The 25,044-nt window shown below is 42.1% G+C and overlaps 1 protein-coding gene across 1 annotated transcript in view; it reads left to right on the top strand.

Annotated features, from left to right (window-relative positions):
* Col25a1 (collagen type XXV alpha 1 chain) overlaps positions 1-25,044 on the top strand; it is a 398,267-nt gene that overhangs the window by 223,715 nt on the left and 149,508 nt on the right. Inside the window, exon 5 of the mRNA XM_087897573.1 lies at positions 4,888-4,905. Coding sequence (XP_087753699.1) covers positions 4,888-4,905 — 18 coding nt within the window. The remainder of the gene's footprint in view (positions 1-4,887; positions 4,906-25,044) is intronic.

Here is a 25,044-nt window from a genome sequence, read left to right as displayed (position 1 = left end):
TTTACTTGTCTCCCCAAATGCTCAGCTTCCTTGGAAGACTCTTCCATCAAGCATCAGCTTCCGGCTGATTGCTTTCCACCATCCTGTTCTGATTAGCTCTTTAGAGTCTGCTCCTCCTGCAGGCTCCCTTTCTTCCCTCCTGCTGGGGCCAGAGGCAGGAGCATTGCCCTCACTGCTGCCAGACAGTAAATCAGCCAGCTCAGCGCCTGGGTATTCTCTGCTTCTGCAGGCAGGCTCCTGACTTCAGGAGTTCTGTGATTTAACTGTTTCGCTTGGCATGCTTCTTGGTTTTTCTTGATTCGAACTTTGATTTGTAGAAACATTTTGATGATTTGCATGGGTAGAAAGAGTCTTTTCAGTCATTTCATTTTAGAAAAATCAACTGGTTGGGTTTCGGGAATGTTAGCCATAATTTGTAAGTACGCTTTTGGCGTGCGTTTTAGAAACCCGAATGAAAAGTCTGGCTTTTATAGGTAGTTGCTAGAAATCTTCACCACAGTGGACCAGGCAACTTTCCACCACTGGTAGGAATCACCTCTGCCTCTCACTGAACCCATTAGAAGCCATGAGGAGATTCTAAAGAGTGTCTTTGGTGGCTAGTGTATGGGAAAGCACTTGTCACTGAGGTCTTTGAGGAGGGTGTGCACTGTAACTGCTTGGGAACAGTCAGGATGAAGAGAGTCTCCTCGCTCACAGAGAATTAACCAGAGTCGGTGTCAGGGACTTTGCAAACTTCTATGAGTCTCCATTTCAAGAGGAAGAGGGTGGAGAGGTGGCTTAGCAGATAAGAGCAGTTGTTGCTATTCGAGGGCACCCAAGTTAGGGTCTCAACGCACACATGGAATATCACAACCTTTTGTGGCAAGTTCCAGGGAATCTGACTCCCTCCTTTTGTCTCCTTAGACACAGGGTACCCACATGGTGCCCATCTGTACATTCAGGCAAACAGCCATTAGCATGAAATGAAAATAAACAATCTTAAAAGATATTGTAGAGACATTTAGGTTGTTTCCAGGTTCTGACAATGACGAACAATGCTGCTATGAACATAGTTGAGCACATGTCCTTGTGGCATGATTGAGCATCCTTTGGGTATATACCCCAAAGTGGTATTGCTGGGTCTTGAGGAAGGTTGTTTCCTAATTTTTTAAGAAATCACCACACTGACATCCAAAGGGGTTGTACCAGTTTGCACTCACACCAGCAATGCAGGAGTGTTCCCTTGACCCCACAACCTCTCCAGCATAAGTTGTCATCAGTGTTTTTGCTCTTGGCCATTCTTACAGGTGTAAGATGGAATCTCAGAATTGTTTTGATTTGCATTTCTCTGATGGCTAAGGATACTGAACATTTCCTGAAGTGTCTTTCCACCATTTTAGATACCTATATTTAGAGCTCTCTATTTAGGTCTGTGCTCCATTTTTTAAATTAGATTATTTGTTTTTTTGATGCCCCTTGACCAAAGAATGGATAAGGAAAATGTGGTACATTTACACAATGAAGTACTACACAGCAGACAAAAATAATGACATCTTGAAATTTGCAGGCAAATGGATGGATCTAGAAAACATATTGAGTGAGGTAGCCCAGACCCAGAAAGACAAATATCATGTGTACTCACTCATAAGTGGCTTTTAGACATAAAGCAAAAAAAAAAAAAAAAACAGCCTACAATTCACAATCCCAGAGAACCTAGACAACAATGAGGACCCTAAGTGAGACATAAATAAATCTAATCTACATGGGAAGTAGAAAAAGACAAGATCTTCTGAGTAAATTGGGAGCATGGGGACCATGGGAGAGGGTGGGTTGGAGGCAAGGGGAGAGGCAGGGAAGAGAGCAGAGAAAAATATATAGCTCAATAAAATTAATAATAAATAAACAAATAAATATTGTAGAGGCAAAGGCAGAAGGGCTAAAGGAAATGCTTGGGCTTTGCGATTAGTTTGGGAGTAAATTCTGACTTTTCAGTGTGAGGTTCAGCTTTCTTCTCTGAGTTTTAGTTTCTCTGTTTACCAATTCAAGGTACTCAAGGAGGAGAGGAAGGAGAAAGGGGTGGTAAGGAGATGGGAGTGGTGGGAGGCTCAGTCTGCTGCATATACATGTGTGAAATTGGCAAAGCACAAATTTATTGAAATAATAAAAAAGATTAAAATGGATCAGATCCAATAGGCTTACTTACACCTATTTTCATATCAGAGAAACATTATTTGAAGATAAATAATTATATAGTTAAATCAAGGTGTGTTCTATATGAAACAGACTGTTTCCTCATGATACTTTAGATGTTTTTAAAGGTTATCTTTTTTGGATCTTTGAGAATTTTGTAGAATGAGCTTTGACTGTACTCACAATGCCCAAACTCCTTCCAGAGCTGCTCCTGCTTCGCTACCCACACAAGTTCTTGTTCTCTCTCTTTCCTGCCCCCAGCAAGTCCCTCTTATGCTTCCCAAATATTCCCGGATGTGTGGCCTTCCGCTCGAGCGTGGTCAAGTTGCCAGTAGCAACGCTGTTATAGAAAACGGACTCTATTTTCCCCAGACGTTATCAATTGCCAGTTGGTCCTTGGGTCGGACTGAGATTTCATGTCTTCCTTCTCTCTCCCTGCTTAGATTTTGTATCGCCTGACTTTGAACTGTGTTGTGCCTGCTGTAGTAGTATGAGTTCATATGTGTAGTTGCCTTGTTGTGTCCAGAGAACACTATTTTCTTGTAGTCATGGGCCACCTCTGGTTCACAGCTTACGCCGCCTTTCTTCTTGTCCTTCCACAAAGATCTGTGGACCTTGAGAGAAGAGGGTGTGATCTAGCTGTTCCGTTTAGGGTTGAGCATTCTTAAGTTTCTTCTTCTCTTCTGTGCCTTGGCCAATTGTGGGTGTCTGTATTGACTACCATCTACTTCAAATAGAAGCTTCTTTGATTAGGGTTAAGAGATGCAATTATGACAATAAGGCTCTGGGAGTCAGTTTACTAGTATGTCCATTTAGCACAATAGTAATAGATTATCCCCTGGGACCTATGACCTCTCAAGCCACAGTTCTAATTGAACATAGGGATTTAAGCCTATGTTCTGCTTCTTAAATTAAAATAAAAGATAATAGTGATACTGTAAGAAACAGATATAAAAGGAAAATAAAGAATAAATGATACAAAAAGAAACAACAACAAAAAAACACCAAAGCATAAAACCAACACATGGAACAGCATCTTCTTGCAGTCCTGCCTGGTAGAAGGGTGGTTGGTTAAAGCTGGAGACTCTTTGATCTTGCTCAAATTGGTGCTTAACCTGGAGTGTCCTGAAGTCACCTGCTCAACACCACAGCTTCCCTTTTTGCAGACCAGGAGTACCACTAAGCTTCTTTAGCTTTGTAGCTGTCCCTCACTCCAGAGGCTGTGCAGTGTGCCCATCTGCATAGCTAAGGGGTTTCCCAAGTGTGCTGCATGGGAGTGGAAGCAGGTAGAACACTAAGTACTATTGCCGCAAGGCGCCACAGCTTCCTGGTCCTGCTCAGTACTGAACGCCCTGCAGGAGGGAGAAGGTTGCAAGGGTGTCTGTGCAGTCTACGCCTTAGGCTAGCACAGTTATTTAGCTTATTGTTAAAGAAGGCATTGCCATCACAAAAGGCAGGAACACCAACCCCAGGATCCTTCACCAATGAGCCTCCCATTTGGAGAGCCTCTTAGAACCTTGTGTCTCACTCTCCCCTCGCCCATTACTGCCACTGGTCGCCCACTTCTCCCTAGAGGCTCTGGCAGGTTAACTCCAGAACCCTCGACTTCTCAGGCTCCCAGGGAAGCTGTCATTAACAGATCTCCTCTCAAGATAGCACTAAACCACAGCCTTCTCAGGCATAGACAGACCCGCACCTGAAGCCACTGTCTCAGCAGAACCTCCCACTACATTCAAGACTCTCGAGAACTGTAGGTTAGGCTGCCATTGTCTTCTCCAGAACCAGTCTGGGTATCTTTTAAGGGGTTGCCTGGTACTGTGAGTTCTTCCCTTAATTCCAGATGGCCCTTGTATCTCTCCCTTCTTGGCCCACTGCTCCGTCCTCACTCTGATTTCTGAAGTTCTTTCTCTCTTTGGATTATGGTTCATTCTCCCCCTTTTCACTACTTTACAAGGAGTTAGCGTCTATTCTACCATCTTACCCCAGAAGTCGATTTCCTTATTTTAGAAGATCCTGTAACTTGGCAGAAACCTTTCCTTTAGTCTCATTTGCCTGAAAACTCAGCTGGAGATTTTATGGGCGCACTCTGCCATCAGTACTTCTATTTACAGTTGATTTTTCTCTGGAATTATTTGCACTGCTTGGAGATTTGCATCAGCTTAGGCAAGAAAGTGACATTCGAACCGAATTAGATTGGCCAGAGGTCACATCTTCTACTGACTGTTGGAGGCATTTTCATCCTCCAAAGAGCCCTCCCTAGCAGACCTTGTTTAAAATGTCCCTAGGTTTGATTAACAAAGTAAAAGAAAGATAGTAAACAAAACAAAAACTCAAAACATTGGAACAATGAGAAAGCCAGGGTCTCTTTTTTGTAGCTGTCTGTCATGTCAGGATGTGCAGGTCAGGAACCGTGTGCCAGGAGACTTGTGTTGTCAGTGTCCCGTTCACACGTTACTGTGATGTGATTGTGTGTGTGTGTGTGGTGGGTTCTTCCTGACATTTCCTCCTTCCCCATTCAGATGCTGGAGCACACTCAATCACCCTTGTGCCACAGGATCAAAATATGAAGATCCAATAGGAAGTTACCAATATTACTATCTTTAAAGATATTTTAACAATGTTTAGAACTATTTTAAATTTCATTGTATTGAAATGGTATTTTGGAAATAGTCATTGCAAACATCAATTTGTAATTGTTTCTCTTCTTTTCAATTTCAGGGTCAGCCCGGTCCCCAGGTAAGTGATCTCTTTTCTGACCCACTAACTCTCATTTAGGAGTTCCTAAAAACTTCCTGGTGGAGAAGCTTTCCTTCAATCCTTTTTGAAGAATTGAAGAAAGTTATGAACTGATAATTGGGCTACTACCTAGTAGACCAACTCTTGCCCAGGAGTGACCCTTGGGGCCTCTTCAGGGTTGTGAGAGCCACTTCACCTGTTGGGCCAGATGGCAACTTAACAATATGCCCTCTCAGAGAGTGAAACTCTTAAGGGACCAAACCAGTGCCCTGGGACCTCAGAGGCAGAGCGACCGGGTTCATACGGGCGTGGGCTGGCATGCTTTAGATGCTGATTCATTGCATACTAAAGCAGCTGTGAATCCGGGCTCATTATTTACGCTGTGATTCTGCTAGCTGCTTCTGATTCAGTGTAGACAGACACTGACTTTGCTCTCGATTTTCACAAACCAATGGCTGCGGACATGATGTATAAGTCAGCGCAAATACAGCCAGCAGACAATATTTTGAACTCTGAATCACACTGAAGAAAATGGACCGTTTTTGAGAAGTGGAGGAAAGTGTATAAGGACAGAATGATAAAAATGAAACAAGTTCTCACAAATAGCAGAGTAAATCCTAACTCTAAAGACTCAGTACCACCTGGGTCTGTAGGGTGCTAATGACCACTGAGAGGGTCAGACTTACTGGCGCTTTACCTTAAACAGTGCATTCCACGTAAGCAACGCGATCTTGAAGATCGCGACCTTGAAGAGGAATGATGCAGAGGGTTCTTCAGAACCCTCACATCGAAAGACAGGAGATGATGTGGTTAGCCATCGATTGGGAATCCTTCATTCTTGAGTCACATGTCTGTGTTGATGCCAATAGTTCTGATCTGCTTCAGAAGGTCTTATATATGGGATAGAAGGGACTCATATTCTAGCACCAGGGTATGCTGGTGAATAAGACCAAGGTGTTCCCATTGGTCCTTTTTCGCCATGATGAGCTGAATGTCACTTCTGCCCTAGATTGTTTCCTGATAGGCCACTTTGAATGAGCTTTGTAGCCAGTGTCATGAATTATTCATTATATGCCAATCTTCATTCTTTTAAAACAGTGAACACGTTTGTAGTTGTTCTGAGCTCCATATATACGGTTGTGTAATAATACAAACAGAAAAACACATTTATTTTAGTACAGCGCCCCTTTTCACGCTAAGCTGTGGGAAAGAGACTTTTAACTTACACTGATGCCAACAATGCCCTCATCCTTTGTAGCTTTTCCTCTTGTAGTTCAAGTCAGTTAAAGTTAAAAGAATGAATTTGTAGAAGAGAGTTTTGGCTTCTTAGGATTTGAACTTGCTATTCTACGTTGGGAAGCATACAAAGTAAACGGTGGTTTACCACTTTTCATACTCCATTTTCCTCAGTGACAATAGTCCTGAGAAGCACATGTTTGTCTGGGTGTGTCAATGCGCGCATACACACACACACACACACACACACACACACGTGTGTTTGTGGTTATAGTAAATACTTACCTAGTTGGCACAGTAGTGTGACTGGAGTAGACATCAAGACTGCATCTAAATCTGGAGGTCCCGCATCCCTCAGTTCTTTCCAGAAAGGAGGGTACCACAGCGTAATGAAGCGAGCTTTGACTTGGAGAGAGAATAACATTTTAACTCTTACTAGGACCTCTGTCTTAGTCTCGGCCACCTTCCCTAGCATCAGAAAGCAGTTCTTAGTATAATTTATGGACATTCAACATTTGAGAAGTGGCCTAGGGTGCACCGCAAGGGCATGGAGTAAGATGCTGGGGTGGAGGAGAGCAGGAACTAGATGTGTTTGTGAACTGATGGGGCCATGGGTCGCTGAGGCCATTCCCTGCCGAACACCTTGAAGAGGAATGATGCAGAGGGTTCTTCAGAACCCTCACATCGAAAGACAGGAGATGATGTGGTTAGCCATCGATTGGGAATCCTTCATTCTTGAGTCACATGTCTGTGTTGATGCCAATAGTTCTGATCTGCTTCAGAAGGTCTTATATATGGGATAGAAGGGACTCATATTCTAGCACCAGGGTATGCTGGTGAATAAGACAGATACAATCTCTGTTTTGTGAGTATTCTGTGTTTTATTTTTCACTTAGAAATTGTATACATCTCTTACATCAGAATATGATAATATGTTAATATAAAACACTATGTTTCATTGATAATGTTGAATACATGCAAGGTATAAAACTTGAGTTTATATATATACATATATATATATATATATGCATACACCTTGTTCAAACATTACGATTAATTTAATGAATATATCTGCCTCCCCCCAATCAGTACAGGATTAAAGCCTCAGAGCTTGTCATTTGATCACTGATTGTGCCTCTTGCCAGTATGCCTCTATTTCTGCTGTCCCTGTTTTATGCTTCTTTTAAGTCCAGCCTTTAAAAATTCTAAAATCAAGTTGAAATCATCATACACTGTTTGCTTCTCTCCGTCTGGTTTTGTCTGATTTCACTTAGCACAGTATTCTACGAATTCATCCATGTGATCACAATGGAGAAAGAGCTTCCCTTTTCAGACAGCTGATACTCCATCATATGTACATATCACATTTTTCTATTCATCCATTAAGATACTCAGGCTGATTTCATTTTATTCTGCTGCAATGGATTCTACATATGTACAACCACAGAACATTGCTCTCTGTGTGTGGCTTGTTTCATTGAACATATTGTCCTCCAGGTCCATTCATATTGTTGCAAATCATGGTATTTCATTTCTGTGGCTAAGTAAATCACCGATTGTGTGTGTATAGCCCATTTCTTTTCCATCCATTTATTGATGAATATTATGGCAGATCCCAGATCTTTGTTGCTATAATAAACATGGAAGTATAGAGATTTTCAACACATAGTACCATATGATAATTCTGTTTTTAGATTCTGAAGAGCAGACATACTATGTATATAATGACAGTTCTGCTATGCATTCCTAATGACAATGCAATAATTCGCTTTTCTCCGTATCTTCACAAAAACCTCTCTTTGCCTTTTGGATTGTATCCATCCTAACAGGTGGAGGCATGAACTCTTATTATAATCTCACTTGCATTTGCCTGATTATTGATGATACCGAATACTTTTTCATAGACCTCTTTCCCATTTGTATGTCTTCTTTGGAAAACTTATCTGTGAAGTGTGAAGGTTCTGAACTGCCCAGACCCAGCACTTCTTGAGAATGACCTAGATCCTACCCATGAGTATTTCTCTGTCTGCATGAGCACCCCGAAGCTCAATCTAGAGTTCAGACAGGTGGTATTAAAGGAGATTTTTATGAACCCCAACCCGCCTGCAGATGACTTGGGATCTATATGTTGCTCTAAGAATGGTCCTAGTGTGTTGGGCCTTCGTTTGAATAGTAGGTTTCTGTCCAGATCTTGGCTCCTTTATTCTTGCTGAACCATTTGCTGACTCCCACCCCCATTCCCTTTCTAGGTTGCTTTCCTTGTCCCAGGTCTCCCTCCATCTCTTCCTCCTGCCTAGAGTCACAGTCAGGACTATAACCCTGAACTGTGATGGCACTGCGCATGTCAGGTGGGATGACTAAATCACTTTAACTCACAGAACGGCTGGCAGGACTCTGGCTGTCTCCTGCATCTCTCCCAGCATCCCCATTGCCATTCTTCACATGGATGCTCTAGGGAGGCAAGTCAACAGGGTGAATGCTTGTCTTTTCCCTGCCAAATGGAGGAATCGAGGGTTAAATAGAGAGAAATCAAAGGGTACCTATCACCTATGTTGACCAAATAAAATCTTCTACCATGGTTTCAATAATGTCCATTTCCTGGTGCCAAACCTTTGAGTCTTGATGTGTTCTCTGTCTAGAGCATGACAGAATGCCCTGGTTTGGGTCTGCTGTCTCACCTTCCATTGATTTTTATTGAAGTTCTTTATGGACTCTGTGCCTCGTTCAAACCATACTGAACCATCTACATTTTCTCTTCTAAGTATTGTTGTTTTCTCCTTTCATTGGGGCTGCTTCCTCTTACGCCTCGTGTCCAAACGTCCTAACACAGTCGTCTGTCACATTGTAGTGCTGCTTCTTCAATGTTTCTCCTCTCCTTTAGTGAAGGGATGGTCTTGCTTTCCCAGATTCCCACAGAAGGTTATCTGTGTGGTTTATTATATTACATCATGCTGAAAGGAGAGAGAGTGGACTTGCGATCAGACAGGTTGCAAGTCCAATCCAAACTATGTCTCTTTAAGCCCTAGCCTTCTGGATGAATTACTCCTTCACTCTGGGTAACACTATCCTGACAGGTAAGGCAATGGCCTTTCTTAGACATGCTGTAAAAGTTCAAGTATTGTGTGTGAAATGTGGTACCTGCACATGGTAGGCACTCAGGAAAAATGAGTCCTGTTATTCTCTTTTGGGTCCTTGTCGTTATTTCCAAGCATCTTTTCTCTTTTAAAAGTATTATTTTATGCATATGGGTGCTTAGCCTGCTTATGTATCTGTGTACCACTTGCATCCCTGGTGCCTGTGGGGGCCGGAAGAGGGTGTCAGATTCCCTGGAACTAGAATTACAGATGATTGGCGTCTGTCACCTTGGTCTTGGGAATTGAACCCTGGTCTTCAGGACAAGCAGCCAGCGCTCTTACCTACCAAGTCATCTCTCCAGGCCCTCTTTTCTGTTCCTTAACAGATTTTATGATCTTCAATTCAGGATCTGGGCTTCCATTCATCTTTGCTCTCCTCTACGTCTGACTCACTTTATTGTACATATAGAGATTTATTTGTAGTGTTCAGAGCTTTGGCTTTGATTTTAACCATCAAAATTATTACAGAAAGTAATATATTGATTAAACATTAGTATTCATCCACAAATAAATATTTTAACACAAATTCCATACAGTAATTGATTAAAAAGTATTCTCAGGACTTTATCTTGTCCTCTTTACAAAACACACCACCTTTTTATTTAGCCCAGGTCTCCCTCTGCATCTTTACCCCTTTCACCCTAAGGCCATTTTCCTGCATATCGTGTTTTGGAGTCTCAGAGCCCTCCTCATAACTCTTCTTTGGAGTTGCATGTGAACATAAAGTAGCTGTAATTCCCTCAGGAATGTTGAGCACTAAAGTGGTGTGCATGTTGTAATTCTGTATTACCCAGTGAGAAAGAAATGTAAGAGCAAACCACAAGCAAATGCCATCCGACAGCTGCTCATGGAGGTGAGCAGCCCCCATTTGTCTGCAGACACACTTGGAAAGAAGCTGAAGATGTCACCATTCCCTCTGCCCCCGAGTTCCTGTTTGTTCTTTTTCTTTGTTCTGATATTATCATTGTCATTTCGCAAGGTTTTATTAGAATTTACTAAACTCGCGCTGTCTATGCCTTATAAAGAATTTTGCTGGGGTAAAATATTGTACTGTGGGGGCAGTATTTAACTTTCTATTCATATGTTTTAAATTATGTATGAAGCTCCTTCTAACCTAACACTTTAGCAATTCCCATATTTCATATTTGTTTCAATCCAGCTTTTTCCAGTTTCACATAGTCTGATTTGGGGGCAAAAGGAGAGCACATACATTCTCTAAGAAATTTGAAAAATGTGTGCATGCCTTTATGTATATGGGTGTGCCGAGAGCCAAGATTTCACTCGCTGCTGTGTAAAACCAGTGATGTATTATCACCTGGATAAGTCAATACTCTTGCAACGTGTATTTTATTGTTACTATATAACAGAGAATAATAATACACATTCAAATGCTTTAGCATTTGGAGAATTTAAGTATCATTGGTATTGTGGCATGCAAGACTTCACAGTATTCCAGCTGGGTTATATTATTAAGAGTATACATGGTGTAACTATTTCTTTATTTTACTGTAACCCATATGTCTTTTTTTGCATGCTCATTTGCAAATTTAAATAGTGTAGAGGAGATAGAACTATTTCCAACAAAATTAATTAAAGAAGTTCTACTGCCAACTTTATGCTGTATTTTCTCCAAAACACATTACCTGTCATTTCACCTGAATTAATGTGAAAAACCTGTAGTGTTCCAGGAATAATCAAGCTGATTATGTATTGCTTTATGCCGTGGAAGCTATTACCATTCTCTGGGCATCTTGTTTTTGTATCCCAGTTTCTTCCCACAGTGTTGATAGAAAATTCATAATACAGTTTTTCTCTAGTACTGAGGACTGAACCCAAAGCGTTGCATGTGCTAGACAGTGCTCTGTCATTGACCTCTACTCCAATCCCCCCCTCCAAGTAAACTCTGCCTAATAGAGACATATTTGCTAATTCATACCTAAAGATAATTTTATGCACCCGTCAAATCTACCTAAGATGGCAGCCTTCTGGAGTCTGCTTTTCAAACAGCATATGCAACTCATTGGACAGAGTTGAGGGAAAGGGTTCTGGGCTCTGGTGGCAAACACCTGAGTTGACACTCTTCTCTGTCGCTTACGAGAGGTGTGACTTGAAGCAATTTATCTAACTATGCCTCAGCTTCTCAGTATAAAGGGAGAATGATTTGATGTAATACATAACTTAATGACGCCCTCAAAACAGTCTATGGCACATGCAGGTGCTAGGATTAAAGGCCTTTGTAAATTCCTTCTCCCATAAGCACTCACAAAAGCATAGCCAGAAAGACCTGATGTCCCCAGACTGCTATATATTGTCCTTGCAGGTGGCACTTCACCTGCTGGACAACAGAAGAAAATAATAGACTCAAGATGTGCAGATACCATGGATAAATTAAAGTCGTGAAGTTTGTGAACATTCATTATTGTTGGGTATGGTTGTCACGTAGAGGTCTCTCTATAGAACCAACTATTATGTACACAGTTGTTCATAATATTGTCCAGTGACATAGCACGCCTTAAACAGTTTCAGATCTTTTAAAGTCTCCCTTTGGTTAACAGTGAATGCAGGGCTCTAACTCCCTTGCTAAGTAAAATTAGCCTTTGTATTTCAGGTGTGCGTCCCTCTCCTCTTCCCTAAGGATCAGTCCATTTACTGCTAAATTTATATCTTAAATCAGAATAAACCTATGTTAGTAACTCACACTCAACAAATTTTCTTCTTACAAAAAGATGAGTGGAACCGAGGGATTGGGAAGATAACTCAGTGGGTAAGAGTGCCTATTTCACACGCATGAGGATATGGCTGCGAACCTTCAGCATCTACAGAAAACACTGGGCACTGTTGTGCACATGTCTGTACCCCAGCACCTTTGGGGGTCAGAACCTTGAGGATCACTAGGTCTCACTTTAATAGTCTGCCTCAAGGGAAGAAGCAGGGAGGAATAGAGAATACCCAATATTCTCCTCTGGTCTCCACAAGTACAAGTGTGTGCACGCGCTCACACACTGCACGTGAATGCACATTGACTGTACATATATACACACAGGAAAAATTTTAAATAAGTAAAAATTGAATTAAATACAAACCAAAGGTGATGTATCTTCCATGAACACAGCAAATAAAATAGCACCAATTATTACTTTCTTTTGATGAGTCATGATCCACTTTATGCAAAACCTCTTACCTAGCAACCTAGACTGTTGTACAGTTTGGAAAATGCGTAGTAGAGCTCTTTGGGTTTCAGAGAGAGATTTTACTCTCACAGGACCCAGCACCACCATCTGCGTGTGTGTAACCTGCGCACTGCATGCACAGCTCAGCCAGGGGTAGGTAGATTCAGTCACCCAGCTCATGCTGCATTTACAGAGTCTGGAGCATGTGACTCCATCCCTCCCCAAGAAAGCCTTCTAACCACAACCCGTGCCCCCTCCACTGGGCCAGCGGAATCCTGAATACAGGGCATATGATTTCTCAGAAAAAAACTGACCAGGTTTTGGTGATGGACCAAGTGATCTGAGATCAGGATAATGAACACAGAAGATGTAGATTAGGCAATAGGATAACTTAGGGACAGACTGGGCAGGTAAGAGGCGACATTGGAATTGAATGAGATTCATAGAGAAGAGAAGTCTGTGGAGAAGAAGGGATTAGTTAAAAATTCCAACAAGTGGATAGAGGGAAGGATATCAAGAAATCTCCATGAGGCAGAAGACCCAGATGAAAGATCGCCAAGGAAGCTAAGCCAAGTGGTCAGCTATGTGGGGCATTGCCGCTGGTTCCCGGGGAGGCAGTGTGATTAGCATCCACAGGTGTGTGTGGCATAGTTCCAGGAGCGAGTTGATAGTGAAAGTATGGGCTGAATAAAAAGACGGAAATGCAGAGTCACAGGGAAAAGAGGGCGAGGGCCTAAAATACCTGCCAGTGTTTTCTTTATGAGAGCCATGAGGGAAAAACAAAAAAACAAAACTCATACTCAGCAGGCTTCATTTTGTTCCCCCAGCAGTCAAGCAAGGTCTCTTTGCTGTGATTTCTATTAGTCTCGATTTTTCTGAGCTATTGTTATGAATCAACAGATGAGAAACTGGAGTCGTCCCTAAAAGGCACAGCTTTTGCATTGTGAACACACACTCAAATTTATGAACTTATGTGGAAAACTCACGTGGATCTTCAGAAACAGCCAGTGGGAATAGATAGGACACAGAGGTTGTTGGGGCTGCTTGATTACAGCCAGGCTGTTTGTGAAATGCTAATTTAGGCTCTAATAAGGTCAAACTTCTGTTTCATGAAACCTGCTAACACATCCATTGAATATTTTCTTTTTCTTTTTTTGTCTAATTAAAAAAGTTTTAACTTTAACATGATAAAATTATATGCAACAAAACAGTTATTAAGAATTATAGTAACAATATCCAATCCATTTGTATTTGACAAATTAGAGAAAATACTGTATTTTCTATATGTCTATCTTATCTTATCTATCTTATGTTTATGTTATGTTAACATCTATCTTATGTTTGTGGGTCTAAACTTTTGTACCTAATTTAGCTTTTGTCATAACTAAGGAAAACTATAATTATAACTATCTAGTCTTCAACTCCATCAAAGACCCTAGGAGGCTGAAATGTTATCTAACGACAGGGACATTAGGTTGTCTGAACAGTCACTCTAGATTCTTCTGTAATATTGGGGCATCCATCTTTGGCTTACAGGCCTAGAATATCTGACAGACTTTTTTCAGAAACAGGAAATTTTGAAGGGCTGTCCTACCTTGTCTTGGTAAAGTTCAGCTGTTACCTTTTTTTTGTGTACTGCTTGTCCACTTTAGACAGGGTACGGTCAGCCATTGTTTTTCATGGATAAAGTTCATAGGTGGTAATTACCTTTTATCCATTTTACAGAAACTGAAGCTCTGTCATGCTAACTAACTTGCCAAAGGCCATGTGCTGGTAGATACAGCTCACCAAAGTCAGTGTGAGTTAGACTTTCCATATACTTCTCCTGCCATCAAGGGCCATGCCAGTTCAGGGAGACACAAGCCTTAGTCCCAGCAGTTAGTCAGCTGTGATAAAAGACACACAAGTGCTTAAGGGCTTAGGAATTGTTAAAGAAAACGTCCAAGGGAGAGTTGGATAAACTCAGGAAAGAAGAAGATAAGAGTAGGGGTGTAGGGGTGTGTGTGTGTGTGTGTGTGTGTGTGTGTGTGTGTGTGTGTGTGTGTGTGTTGGATGGGACTTTACTACAAGGAAAAGCATTTATCTTTCAGAAACTCAAGATTATACATTTACCTTTTCCCAACCAGTTTCACAGCTCAGGTACCCAGATCACCATCACTTTTAGCAATGGTGTGCTGCAGCACTGCCTAACAAAATAATAACAGCTGATTCTGCAGAGATAGTGACTTGAGCAAAGATTCAGAGACTCAGAGAGCAGGTGGTGCTCAGGAATGGCTGGGGGAGGATCCTTACAGGGAACAGGGGCAAGTGAAGCAGGTTATAGGGAGAATTAACAACAGGTTATCATGGATGTGTCTTAAGATTTCTGGCCAGGAGTTCACATTTCTTGTGGTAGGAATCTGAATGGGTCTTAAAAAGGATGTTTTGACTGAGGATCATGGCACAAACCTGTAACTCAGTGGTTGGAAGGTTGAAGCAGGAGGGTCACAAGTTGCAGCTGAGCATAGGCTGAAACAAACAAAAAATTTAAAGTATATAATTGCATGCAGAAATTTTCATATAGTCTCAGACGTTTAGGCAAGGTTCTTACACTCATTGCCCATTTTAAGAAATACCTTAGCTAATGAATCTCTTCCTTTTATTAATTGCTATGATTTTATGCCAGGACATGAAGCCAGAGTCTCCAATCTGCTAAATGCATGGTATTTTTGCAGCATGCTTTAAAGTGATGCCCAGAGCTTGTTTCATCCGCATGCCCTGATGTGAGTCTGTGATGGGCCATTTAATAGCCATCATCTCAGTGACATTTTCTGATAAAATCAATGCCCAGGGCAAATCTAAATCTCCTCAATCTTTATAAAGCTGTCTGCACTTGGGACTCAATTATTGTTGGTTTTCAATGCTTAGTGTCTCTTACTCTCTAGTGGTATCTCTGTCCTTTTCTTTGCCCGGTGACATCACTTTGCTCTAGAGTGTTTGGGCTTTCTCTAGAACATCCCACATTCTGAATTGGTCTAATTACTACCTGAGAAGTTAAATGTTTGTCCTACCTTCTGTGGCAGAGCTGGTTCAGTTTTTATAAAAGTCAATTTTAAATGGTGGCATCTTTCCTAGTTTGCACAATGCTTGGTTGGTTGGTGGCCCAAAGGAATTAATCTGGTGTGCAGGAGACTTTGCCTGATGGTTTTTGTAACTTCTAAGGGTTATTTCCTAGAGTTTGCCATTATATGCTGGGAAACAGGCCCCTGAAATTTTTTGAGCTGAGGATGATATGAGCAGAAGAATGTATCATCTCACTATGTTGCCCAGGCTGTCCCCAAACTCCTTGGCTCCACTCATCCTTCTGTCTCATCCTTCCAAATTGCTGAGACTATCATTGTGAATCATTATGTCCAGATAGAAATACTGATCTGACCACAGTATGTGGGTCAAGGTCAGGGAAGCTTGTGTAATTGACTGTTCTGGTTATTCAGGAACAGAATACTAACAACCAACACAGAAAGATGGGGCAGACTCAAGAGAAGCTGTATAAGTGAAATCTGTAGGACTGAGCTTTGAGTTTAGTTTACCCTGCCAGACACAAACCCAGAATTTTAGGGTCATAGCTGAGTACTGTGCTTAACAAAAATAGGAAAGCCAGGAATCACATTGGTCTCACAGCAGCCGACACCGAGAGACTTGGTTTGGGAAAGTGGAATCTGAGCCGGCGATGGTCTGTTTTGGCTCAGACATCTGGTGAGCAGTTGAAGATGCAGGGCTGCAGCTTGGAGAAAGGCTGAGGGCGGAAGGCGGGTAATGGCTGGAGCCTTGAGAGGGTATCTGATAGCCGGTGGCGGGAGCACGGTGAGAAGGCAAGTTTTAAGTACAAATTTCGGTGATGTGAACACTGATGGGTCTTGTCAACCCTTCCTCCCCTGGGCTTCAGTTTATTTACATTAGTTTAGCCCAGGATATCCCCCCTCCCAGGGCTCAGGGGCTTCCCTTCCATGGCTCAGGTTTCTTCTCTCAATGAAAAGAATTGCCCTCCCCGCAAGGAACAGCGTGGTCTCTAACTCGCGTTCCTTTGTTTTTTTTGGAGCCCAGATGTAAAAACATGACTTCTTACTACCTTTCCTTTTTCCTTAAATCTAATTTCCCGTCTTTGTGTGACTAATCTGTTCTTTAGGGAAGCTGATGGACACAGGAAGGAAGGAGATAGGACATGAGCAGGAGCTGATAGTGGGCAAAGGCCATGTGTCCTCCCCCTGGCTTCCAGAAAGGGAACGTTTGTGCTCCTGAAGATGGTGGAGGAGAACCCAGGGGATGGGGTGGTCCCACGGTTGGAAGTGACAAGTGAGGAGAGGGATGGCTAGGACCAGGTCAGGGCAGAGGTGAGCATGTCGGTAGGTGTGATGGTTTCCATCCTGTCCCTAGAGAGAATCGTGATGAGAATGAAGAGTCTAAGTACGAAACTCTGGGAGTCAGCACTCACACAAAAAGCTTTGTGGTCCTATTGGCCATCAGCCATTGTGAGGGAGCTCCTACTTACATTGGAAGTCAATCAAGAATCATAGCCAAGACTTGAGAGTCAGGCTCCCAGCCCCACCTGACTGTTGTTGGTATTTTTAATTTTTTAAGTCATTTTTAATTTGGGAGGGTTGTTTTTCATTCTTCTATCTACTTGGCCCTCACCCTTGCGCTGCGCTTGGTTGCATTTCATAAAATCTCTGTTGCTTCATGCAATTTTGACAAATGAAGCAAAAGAAGTCAGATGACATACAAACAAGGTTTAAATCACTTGAGCAAAGATGATGTTTGGACAGACTATTAGGAAACATGTTGAAATAGGTGGTTATAAATTAAACCCAGGGCTGAGAGGAAAGTGTACTCTACAGAATCCAGATTTAACCACACACACACACACACACACACACACACACACACACATGCACACACAGATAGAGACAGGGATGAAGAAAGAGAGGGAGAGAGGGAGACAATGAATGTAGAGAGGGTGGCAGCAGACCGACAGAGATGTGTGTCTGGGAAGAACAACGGGCAGGCAAACGAATAAGATACAATGCTATATAGGTAGGTATGTGAAATGCTATATAACGAAACCCATTACTTTGTATGCTAACGAAAAACTATAAGAGATAACTGTATCTGAATCCATTTGAATTTGTATTTTGGATCTACTTGCATCCTACTGAACACAATGAGAGTATCGCAGGAGAGCTTATTCTAGATGGAAAATTGTGGGAACTCTGTAGTAGCTGGAGCAAGCCTCTACTTTCCACAGAATCAGTGTTTGGAATTCCAAACCTTTCACCATGGAGTCCATTTTATTTAACCTTTTGAAAAGAGGGTGCAGGGGTCAGGGAGTCACCTTCAAAATCAGGGGCATTTGCACAGTCTTAAAGCATTGAGAGGCATAGACCAATCCTGGGAGGAGGGGGATCTTGGGTTTGATTGACAAGAACAGTCATGTCCATGTACTGATTGAGAAAAGCAAGCCAGAGAAAATGGCCCCGAGTCTCACTGTCACACAAGCCCTTGACGCCATGGAGCTACACCAGTCTTACTCTTGTAATGTTTGATTTTTTTTTTCTTGATTTTTCCTCGAGTGTTAGAGCCCATTAATTGCTTCCTTACGGCAGCTGCTTGTGATTTAGGAACGATCACAGGCACGCACGGTCTGTTGTTTGGGGCCCAAACCAACATCATAAAAGACCTTGTACTTACAGTCTCACCGCAGAAAAATGCCCAGGAAATAATAACTGTAACAATTAGCTTTCAACCAAGTAGGGCTGGTTTGGATATTTTACATTTTGGGTTCTGTCCACCCCCTTCTGCTTGACTTTCATCTTCGATGCTAGACGAAAGGTGTGAAGTCGAAAGCTGCAAATCCACTTATTGCCGTCATGCCCATCCCAGGCTGTGTGGGGCTGGGCCATAACCACCGCGCTCCTGCCATAGAGTTGGCTTCTCCCATCGTCCATCCTTCCATGCTGCTGCATTGAACTCCAAGGATTTTATTGTGTTTTGTCTCGCGTGCACACCCATTTCAGCTGGGCAAGAATTAATTGAGCCCCTACTCTGTGCTCAGGTTGACTGAGGCCTGGAGTTCAACTTTAGTTATTAAAGGAATGGGGCCACAAGTTTGGTTTGGTTTTGGCTGACAACTGCTCTCAATGGTCAATCATATTCAATTGACATCATCTCCAAACATTGCCACCACCCACACGGGATGTTTCCTATGGTTCATGTCACCTTTAGGGAGCTCTGTATGCTTGCCTTTTTCGTTCCTCAAATATCTGAAAAACAGTGTTTGCTTTTGTTTCCCATCAATCGTAATATTTCAGTGTGTTGTCAATAATCACTAGTGCATGGCCTACCACTGTTGGTAAGTTGCTTTGTTTCAGTAAGGAAAGGGGCATTTCTTTCCCCTATTTATTAAATGAGGAAGCCAATGCAACAAGACTAATTAGGCAGCCCAAGATTACACATGTACCTTGGTCAGAGTTTCCATCTAGATCTGTGACTTGAGAACCTGACCACCAAGATACTTTCATTTTACATTCTTCATCTTTAAAATAAGACCTCCAGGTTACTCTTGTATTTTCCTTTGACTTTTTACTGAAATATTTTAAAAATAGAAATTATAAGTTACAAATTCACACATTTTATCTATGATTTTAGGCAGTGCAATTCTATGTCAGGAAAAAAATAAAGATTTATGTATTACTAGTTCAAGTTATTTGTAAACTTTAAAGTCTGTCCATCAACATGATTTTATATTAAACTTCATAAAATAGAACAATTAGAGACCTCCCCCAAATTATATACATATGCATACATATCCTAACAAAATAAAACTTTATATATAAATTCAAGGTTTTCATATACAAAAGAAAACAGGTTCTCATTTTTATTATGGGGAAATTGGTGCTAAGTCCTTCAAACATGTTACTCAGAAGGAGATACATATATAGAAATAACTACTTCTAATTAGCTAGGGTCCCCAATTCTCAAAGAAAGCACTAAGTTCTCAGGTTCTAAATTGTCAATGTTATTTGCAGCGTCATTTTCTGTAGTTTCAGAAATGTGCTAAAAATTGCAAGTGTAGCCAGGCAGTGGTGGCGCACGCCTTTAATCCCAGCACTCAGGAGGTGGAGGCAGGTGGATCTCTGTGAGTTGGAGGTCAGCCTGGTCTACAAGAGCTACTTTCCAGGACAGGCTCCAAAGCTACAGAGAAACTCTGTCTTGAAAAAACAAAAATAACAACAAAAACAGACAAAACAAACAAACAATACCTTGCAAGTGTGTGGTTTAGGTAGGTATCTCACTTTCTGAGAGGCCAATTAAAAATGCATGTGGGGAGAGAGAAGTCTTCAATCAGTACAGTTGAGGCAACATCTCAGTCCTCCACTCCTGTCTCTCTCTTCCCTGGGAAACTGTAAGCATCAATAAAGCATTATTGCAAGAACTCTTGAGCCCACAGAGAGACTTTGATCAGCCTTCTGGTCCACTGGGGCTGTGCTGTCCCACAAGAGAACCACTGAGTAGAAGGCTGGCATCTTCCCCTTCAAAGACTGGTATGACAATATAGGAATCTAATGCGGTGTGCATCTGAAGAAGTAGAAAAAGGGAAATTAATGAAGAACTCTATCCAGAATTAACATACAAGATGGGTGATATTTTGATCATTGCATAGTGTGGCCATCATGTGCTGAAGATCACAGACTGGGCACTATACAGAGATTGTCATGCCACGACCCCTACTATCGATTCATGTGTGCACCTCTCTTTCCTCTCTCCTCATATCTTTTCCTTTCCTCTCCCCTCTTCTCTCCTCTCCCTTCCCCTCTTCTCTCCCCTCTCCTCTCCTCTCCTCCTTTCCCTTCCTCTCTCCTCTCCTCCTCTTCCCTCATCTTCTCTCTCCTCTTCTTTTCTCTCCTTTCTACGTTCTCTGAGTTCCTTCCACGCTGCCATTTCCAATCAGGCCAATCAATACTCTAGATTTAAAATGCAACCCTCAATCCAGATTTAAACTATATAGGATTCACTTGGCCTTGGAACAGCTCTTCACCTGAGTTGAACTAACTTAGGCCAATGTTTTTTTTTTATATAAATTCACTTAACTTTTAATTTTCCCAATAATGTCAGACTTCTTTAAGCATATAAAGAGTCCATAGAGGCCCCTTAGGTCCAGGCAATCATCCACTCTTGTCGGTCCAGTTTCAGAAATGTCCCCCAAGTCTACCATTTTCCGTGGAGCCTCGCTGCCTCACCTTGTCTCATAACTTCCTTACCACTCACCAGGACCAAGAGAACAACTCTCAGAGAACTGCTAGACTCCCCCACTCTGAGTCCCTCAGAGCAGACACACCCCACCATACCTCCCTGAAGCTGCTGACAGGCTCTGGCCCAGACACCAGAGTGCGGTCAACCAGCCTTCTGCAAGTCCTCTTCCCTGCTATTCTGTTTCCACTCCCAGCTCCACATCTGTTCTTCTCGAGCGAGAGCCATCTTTCTGGGATAGCGTGGTGTCCTCTCACCCTTCCACATGTCCTGTCCTCCTCTCTTGCCTTCGCACGCCTTGCCTCCCCCTTTATCTCTGGCCAACTTCAGAGAGCCAATCGCAGCGCTCCCTCTCAACCCCACCTCTCCTGCTTTCTCTCTTCCCATGGTCCTGCGACTCAAGGCTCATCCTGCTGATTTTAGTCATACTAGCCTGCCCCCCCTACAGATGCAGGGAAGTAAGAGTGTTCCCACCTGACTGTAATGACAGACATAATCTTCACTAGCATCTTTCAGTATTTCTGTCACTGAGCCTGATTATGCAAAACTATTTAGAAAGGATAGTTCTGTTTATGAGTGGGACTTACGCAACACTCCAGACAGATTACAGACCTGTCCCCAAAAGCCTTACCCAAAGCTGTGACCCACAGCTAGTCCTGCACGCTTCTTTTACATTGACCTTAGCTTTATTTTAGCAGCAAATGTGACTTTTGATTAGTTACCTTATAGTCATTGATAGTGTACTATTATTTTGTTAAGGGTAGTATAATTGCAACAGCAAAATGCTATTTACAAATACTCTCAAGTTTAAAGAGATATAGCTCAGTGGTTAAGCTCATTGACTGCCCTTGCAAAGGATCCAGGCTCAGTTCCCAGCTCCCACACGGCTGATCACAACTGTCCATAATGTGGACATACAAGTGGTGTGTATACATGCATGCGGGAAAACACTCATACACATAAAATAAAAATTCTTTTAACAAATCCTCGTAAGTGAAATGATTAGAGCTATTAACTGGTATTGCTGCTATCTTTTAGTTAGTGCTAAAGAGGGTTTTACAAACCAGTTTTAAAGATCAGACAAAAATGGGCTCACGACCCAAACTGAACTTTAAAGGTGAGATATCAGAGACACTCCTTGTGCGGTGGTATTTTGACTTGGAAAAGCAGCCTGGCTCCTGAAGTTATAAACATGGTCCTCTGTCAAAGCCCTCCTTATTTATTGGATTGAGCCCATCTTTTTAGTGAAGAGGCCCAACTCAGAAAGAACAGGATTTCAGTCCCAGTAGACGAAAGCATTCTCTGTCACCCCTGAGCACAGGAGGGGGCATATCCTGACTAGCCACCACAACTGTGTGTGGAGGGTGACCTTGCCTTTTTTGCTGTCTTGAGCTTAGCAGGGGCAGGACGCCATGCTGTCTGTTCAGAAACATGGCTGGGGAGCTGCAGTATTTGCTGCTCAGGTTTTGGATGCAGTCATGGATTGTGCATCCTACACAGGCACTCTGGCTCTAGTTGACATGTGTGGATTTGACAACCACCATTGGTTTTCTAGAAGATTCATTTTTGCTCCTCACTCATCGTGGGGGGGATTTCAAACAAACTTTGACATCAGTTATGCCACACATAACCAACTTGCTTGCCTTTAGAGGGGTCAGCCTCTGAGATCTCACTAGGAAGTCAGACAAAACTGTGAAGAGGAGAACCTTTGAGAGGCGAGGGGAGAGGCTGGGTAAGGGTCCACAGTAACAACTGACTTGAGAGTTCCTGGGTTTTCTAGGAGTCACTGTTACTTAATCTTAATGAAGTGTATAACTTTAGAAAGACACTATTTAGGGGGCCAGGGATTTAGGGCAGGTCAGTGGTCGAGCATTTTTCTAGCAATCACCAGGCCCTGGGTTTGGTCCTCAGCTCTGAAAAGAAAGAGAGAAAGGAATAAGAAAAAAGAAAGAAAGAAAGAAAGAAAGAAAGAAAGAAAGGAAGGAAGGAAGGAAGGAAGGAAGGAAGGAAGGAAGGAAGGAAGGAAGGAAGAAGAGGGGGGGAAAGAAAGACGCTAGCTTTGTTGGGGATAGATACCACATTTTTCTGGATTGGCCTCTTTTACCATATCCTTTAACCATGGCTTAGAACAGTGATAAACTTTAAATAGACTTTCAACAAATGTATGTTCAAAATAAAGCTTGTTAAAATGCTACTTTAATAAAAGCTGGATTCTCCACTGCCTCACTTCAACTTCGGTAGTGAGTTCCTCTCGTTCCTCTTTCCCTTAGCTCTCCAGTGCTCTACAAATCAAATACTCAACCCTTACAACATTAGTATCTGTGTTTAAAAATATATATATTAAAAACACCTTATATATAAAAACACCTTAGTTTGGGTGTTTCTCTTTTCCTCACTGTTTTATTTACTGAAAATATCAATAGGTACATCAAACATTCACTGAAAATATTAAAATATAATTCTCTTAGCTTCCCCATAATCATTGAAAAAGTTATCTGGAGGATAAAGAGGAATGGACTTTATGAAGGTAACTGTATTATCTGAGCCCTCTCTCCTGCAACTTGCTCTGCCTTTTATCATCTTTTTTCCTTATTTAGAACCTACAAGCTTAGGGCTGGTGTTTGTGGCAGTGGGATGTGCAGTGGGGGCCATTTCAGAAATCACATGCTGAGAGCAGGCACCAGACAAATGGGCAATTCTGAGAATCAAGTTCCACGTCTGTGCTCCATGGTCTTGGTATTTAAAGTCATGCAGAATGAATTAAAATCCTGGACAGCTCATTTCGAAGAGGCCCCACATAGGAAAGATCTGAGTTGCATATTTGGCCTCTCTCAAAGGATTATCATAATTCTTCATTGCATTGGGGGGGAGATTAAATGTAACAACAACTCACAGTTCCTTGTTGATGAGAAAATATGCAAAATACGAGACACAATTCTGTTGCTGTCGCTTTTAGGATAACCTCACAGATCTTACCAGAAAGGCGTGTTACCTACACAACCCAGATAGCCACATGGTGAAGAAAATCAGTTCCAGTGAATTTGAATGCAAATATGAAACAGACATTGATAAAGCTGTTGCTTTAGAATAAGCAGACGGATCTCCTTGTGATGTGGGAAATGCAAAGTGGAACACAAAGACAACTGTGAAGAGAGCAGGGCTTCAGTGCGGCTCCTCTGTGGCTGACACTTATTAGGAAGTGACATTGTTGTTGGAGCAGCAGTCCCGTGTTCCTACCGGCAGTGACAGAGCCCCTTTCTGATAGATGTAGCAAAAACCCAGAGAGAGATATTGGGGTTCAACCTGAAGACCAAAAAAGCAAAACTGTCAACCACTGGCTCTTTCCTCTACCTCAGTCCGAAAATGGCGATCCTGCCTCCAGGAATCTCAGAATGAGACTGTGTCTGGGAGCCGTCTCCTCCGGTCTTATATTCCTCTCTCATGCTCGGATTAAAGGTGTGCACCACTATTGCCCAGTTCCTAAGGCAAATTAGTGTGGTTACCGCGATTAATGCTGTGTGTCACTACTAGCCTGGTCTGTAAGGCTGATCATGATCAGTGAGGCTGTTTTACTCTCTGATCTTCAGGCAAGCCTTATTTGTTAAAATACAAATGAAATATCACTATAGGTAGACCCCTAGCCTTATTTCCTGCCCAGGCTTGTTCATGTCCTGGCCCCACTATAAGTGGAGTTAGTGGAGATAATTATGAGACAGACATTCTAATTCCTTGGGCTGTGTTAAACCACAAAACATGACTTCATTATCAAGAATTAGAATAGACAGCATAATTAATGCCTCTAGAAATAGTATTTCTTACTAGAAGAATAGGCAGGCTCTCACCAAGAAGAAATTCCTCCGAGAAAACATTATGTACACATGTGGTCACCTGATTTATGAGAAAGGTAACATGGTACCACAATGGGGAAAAGATGCCATTTGCTGTTAACAGTGCTCAGCTAACTTGATAACCACCTGGGGACAAAAACCATCCTGACTTCACCTCCCGTAAAACCAGTTCTCAATGAAGTCACACTCAAATATGAAAGATGCAATAATAAACCTTTTCGCTTGTAGAATAAACAGACGGACCTCCTCAGGCTGTGCAATTGCTACAGATTTCTTTAGTTGACTACATGGGTAACAATAAAGAGAAAAAATGGTGTATTGACTTTTATTAAAATTAGCAACATCTGTTCATTAAAGATACCCCAATAGGGACTGGAGATATAGCTCAGTAATGGAGCATTTGCATAGATTCCCAAGGCCCTGAGTTCAAGTACCAGCACTGCCACCTTCTAAACAACAAAGAGCATC

Source organism: Myodes glareolus, chromosome 17 (genome assembly GCF_982192425.1).
Source record: "Myodes glareolus chromosome 17, mMyoGla1.1, whole genome shotgun sequence".
NCBI lineage: Eukaryota > Metazoa > Chordata > Mammalia > Rodentia > Cricetidae > Myodes > Myodes glareolus.
The sequence above is the reverse complement of the archived record's forward strand: the minus strand, read 5'-3'. Positions and strand labels throughout refer to the sequence as shown.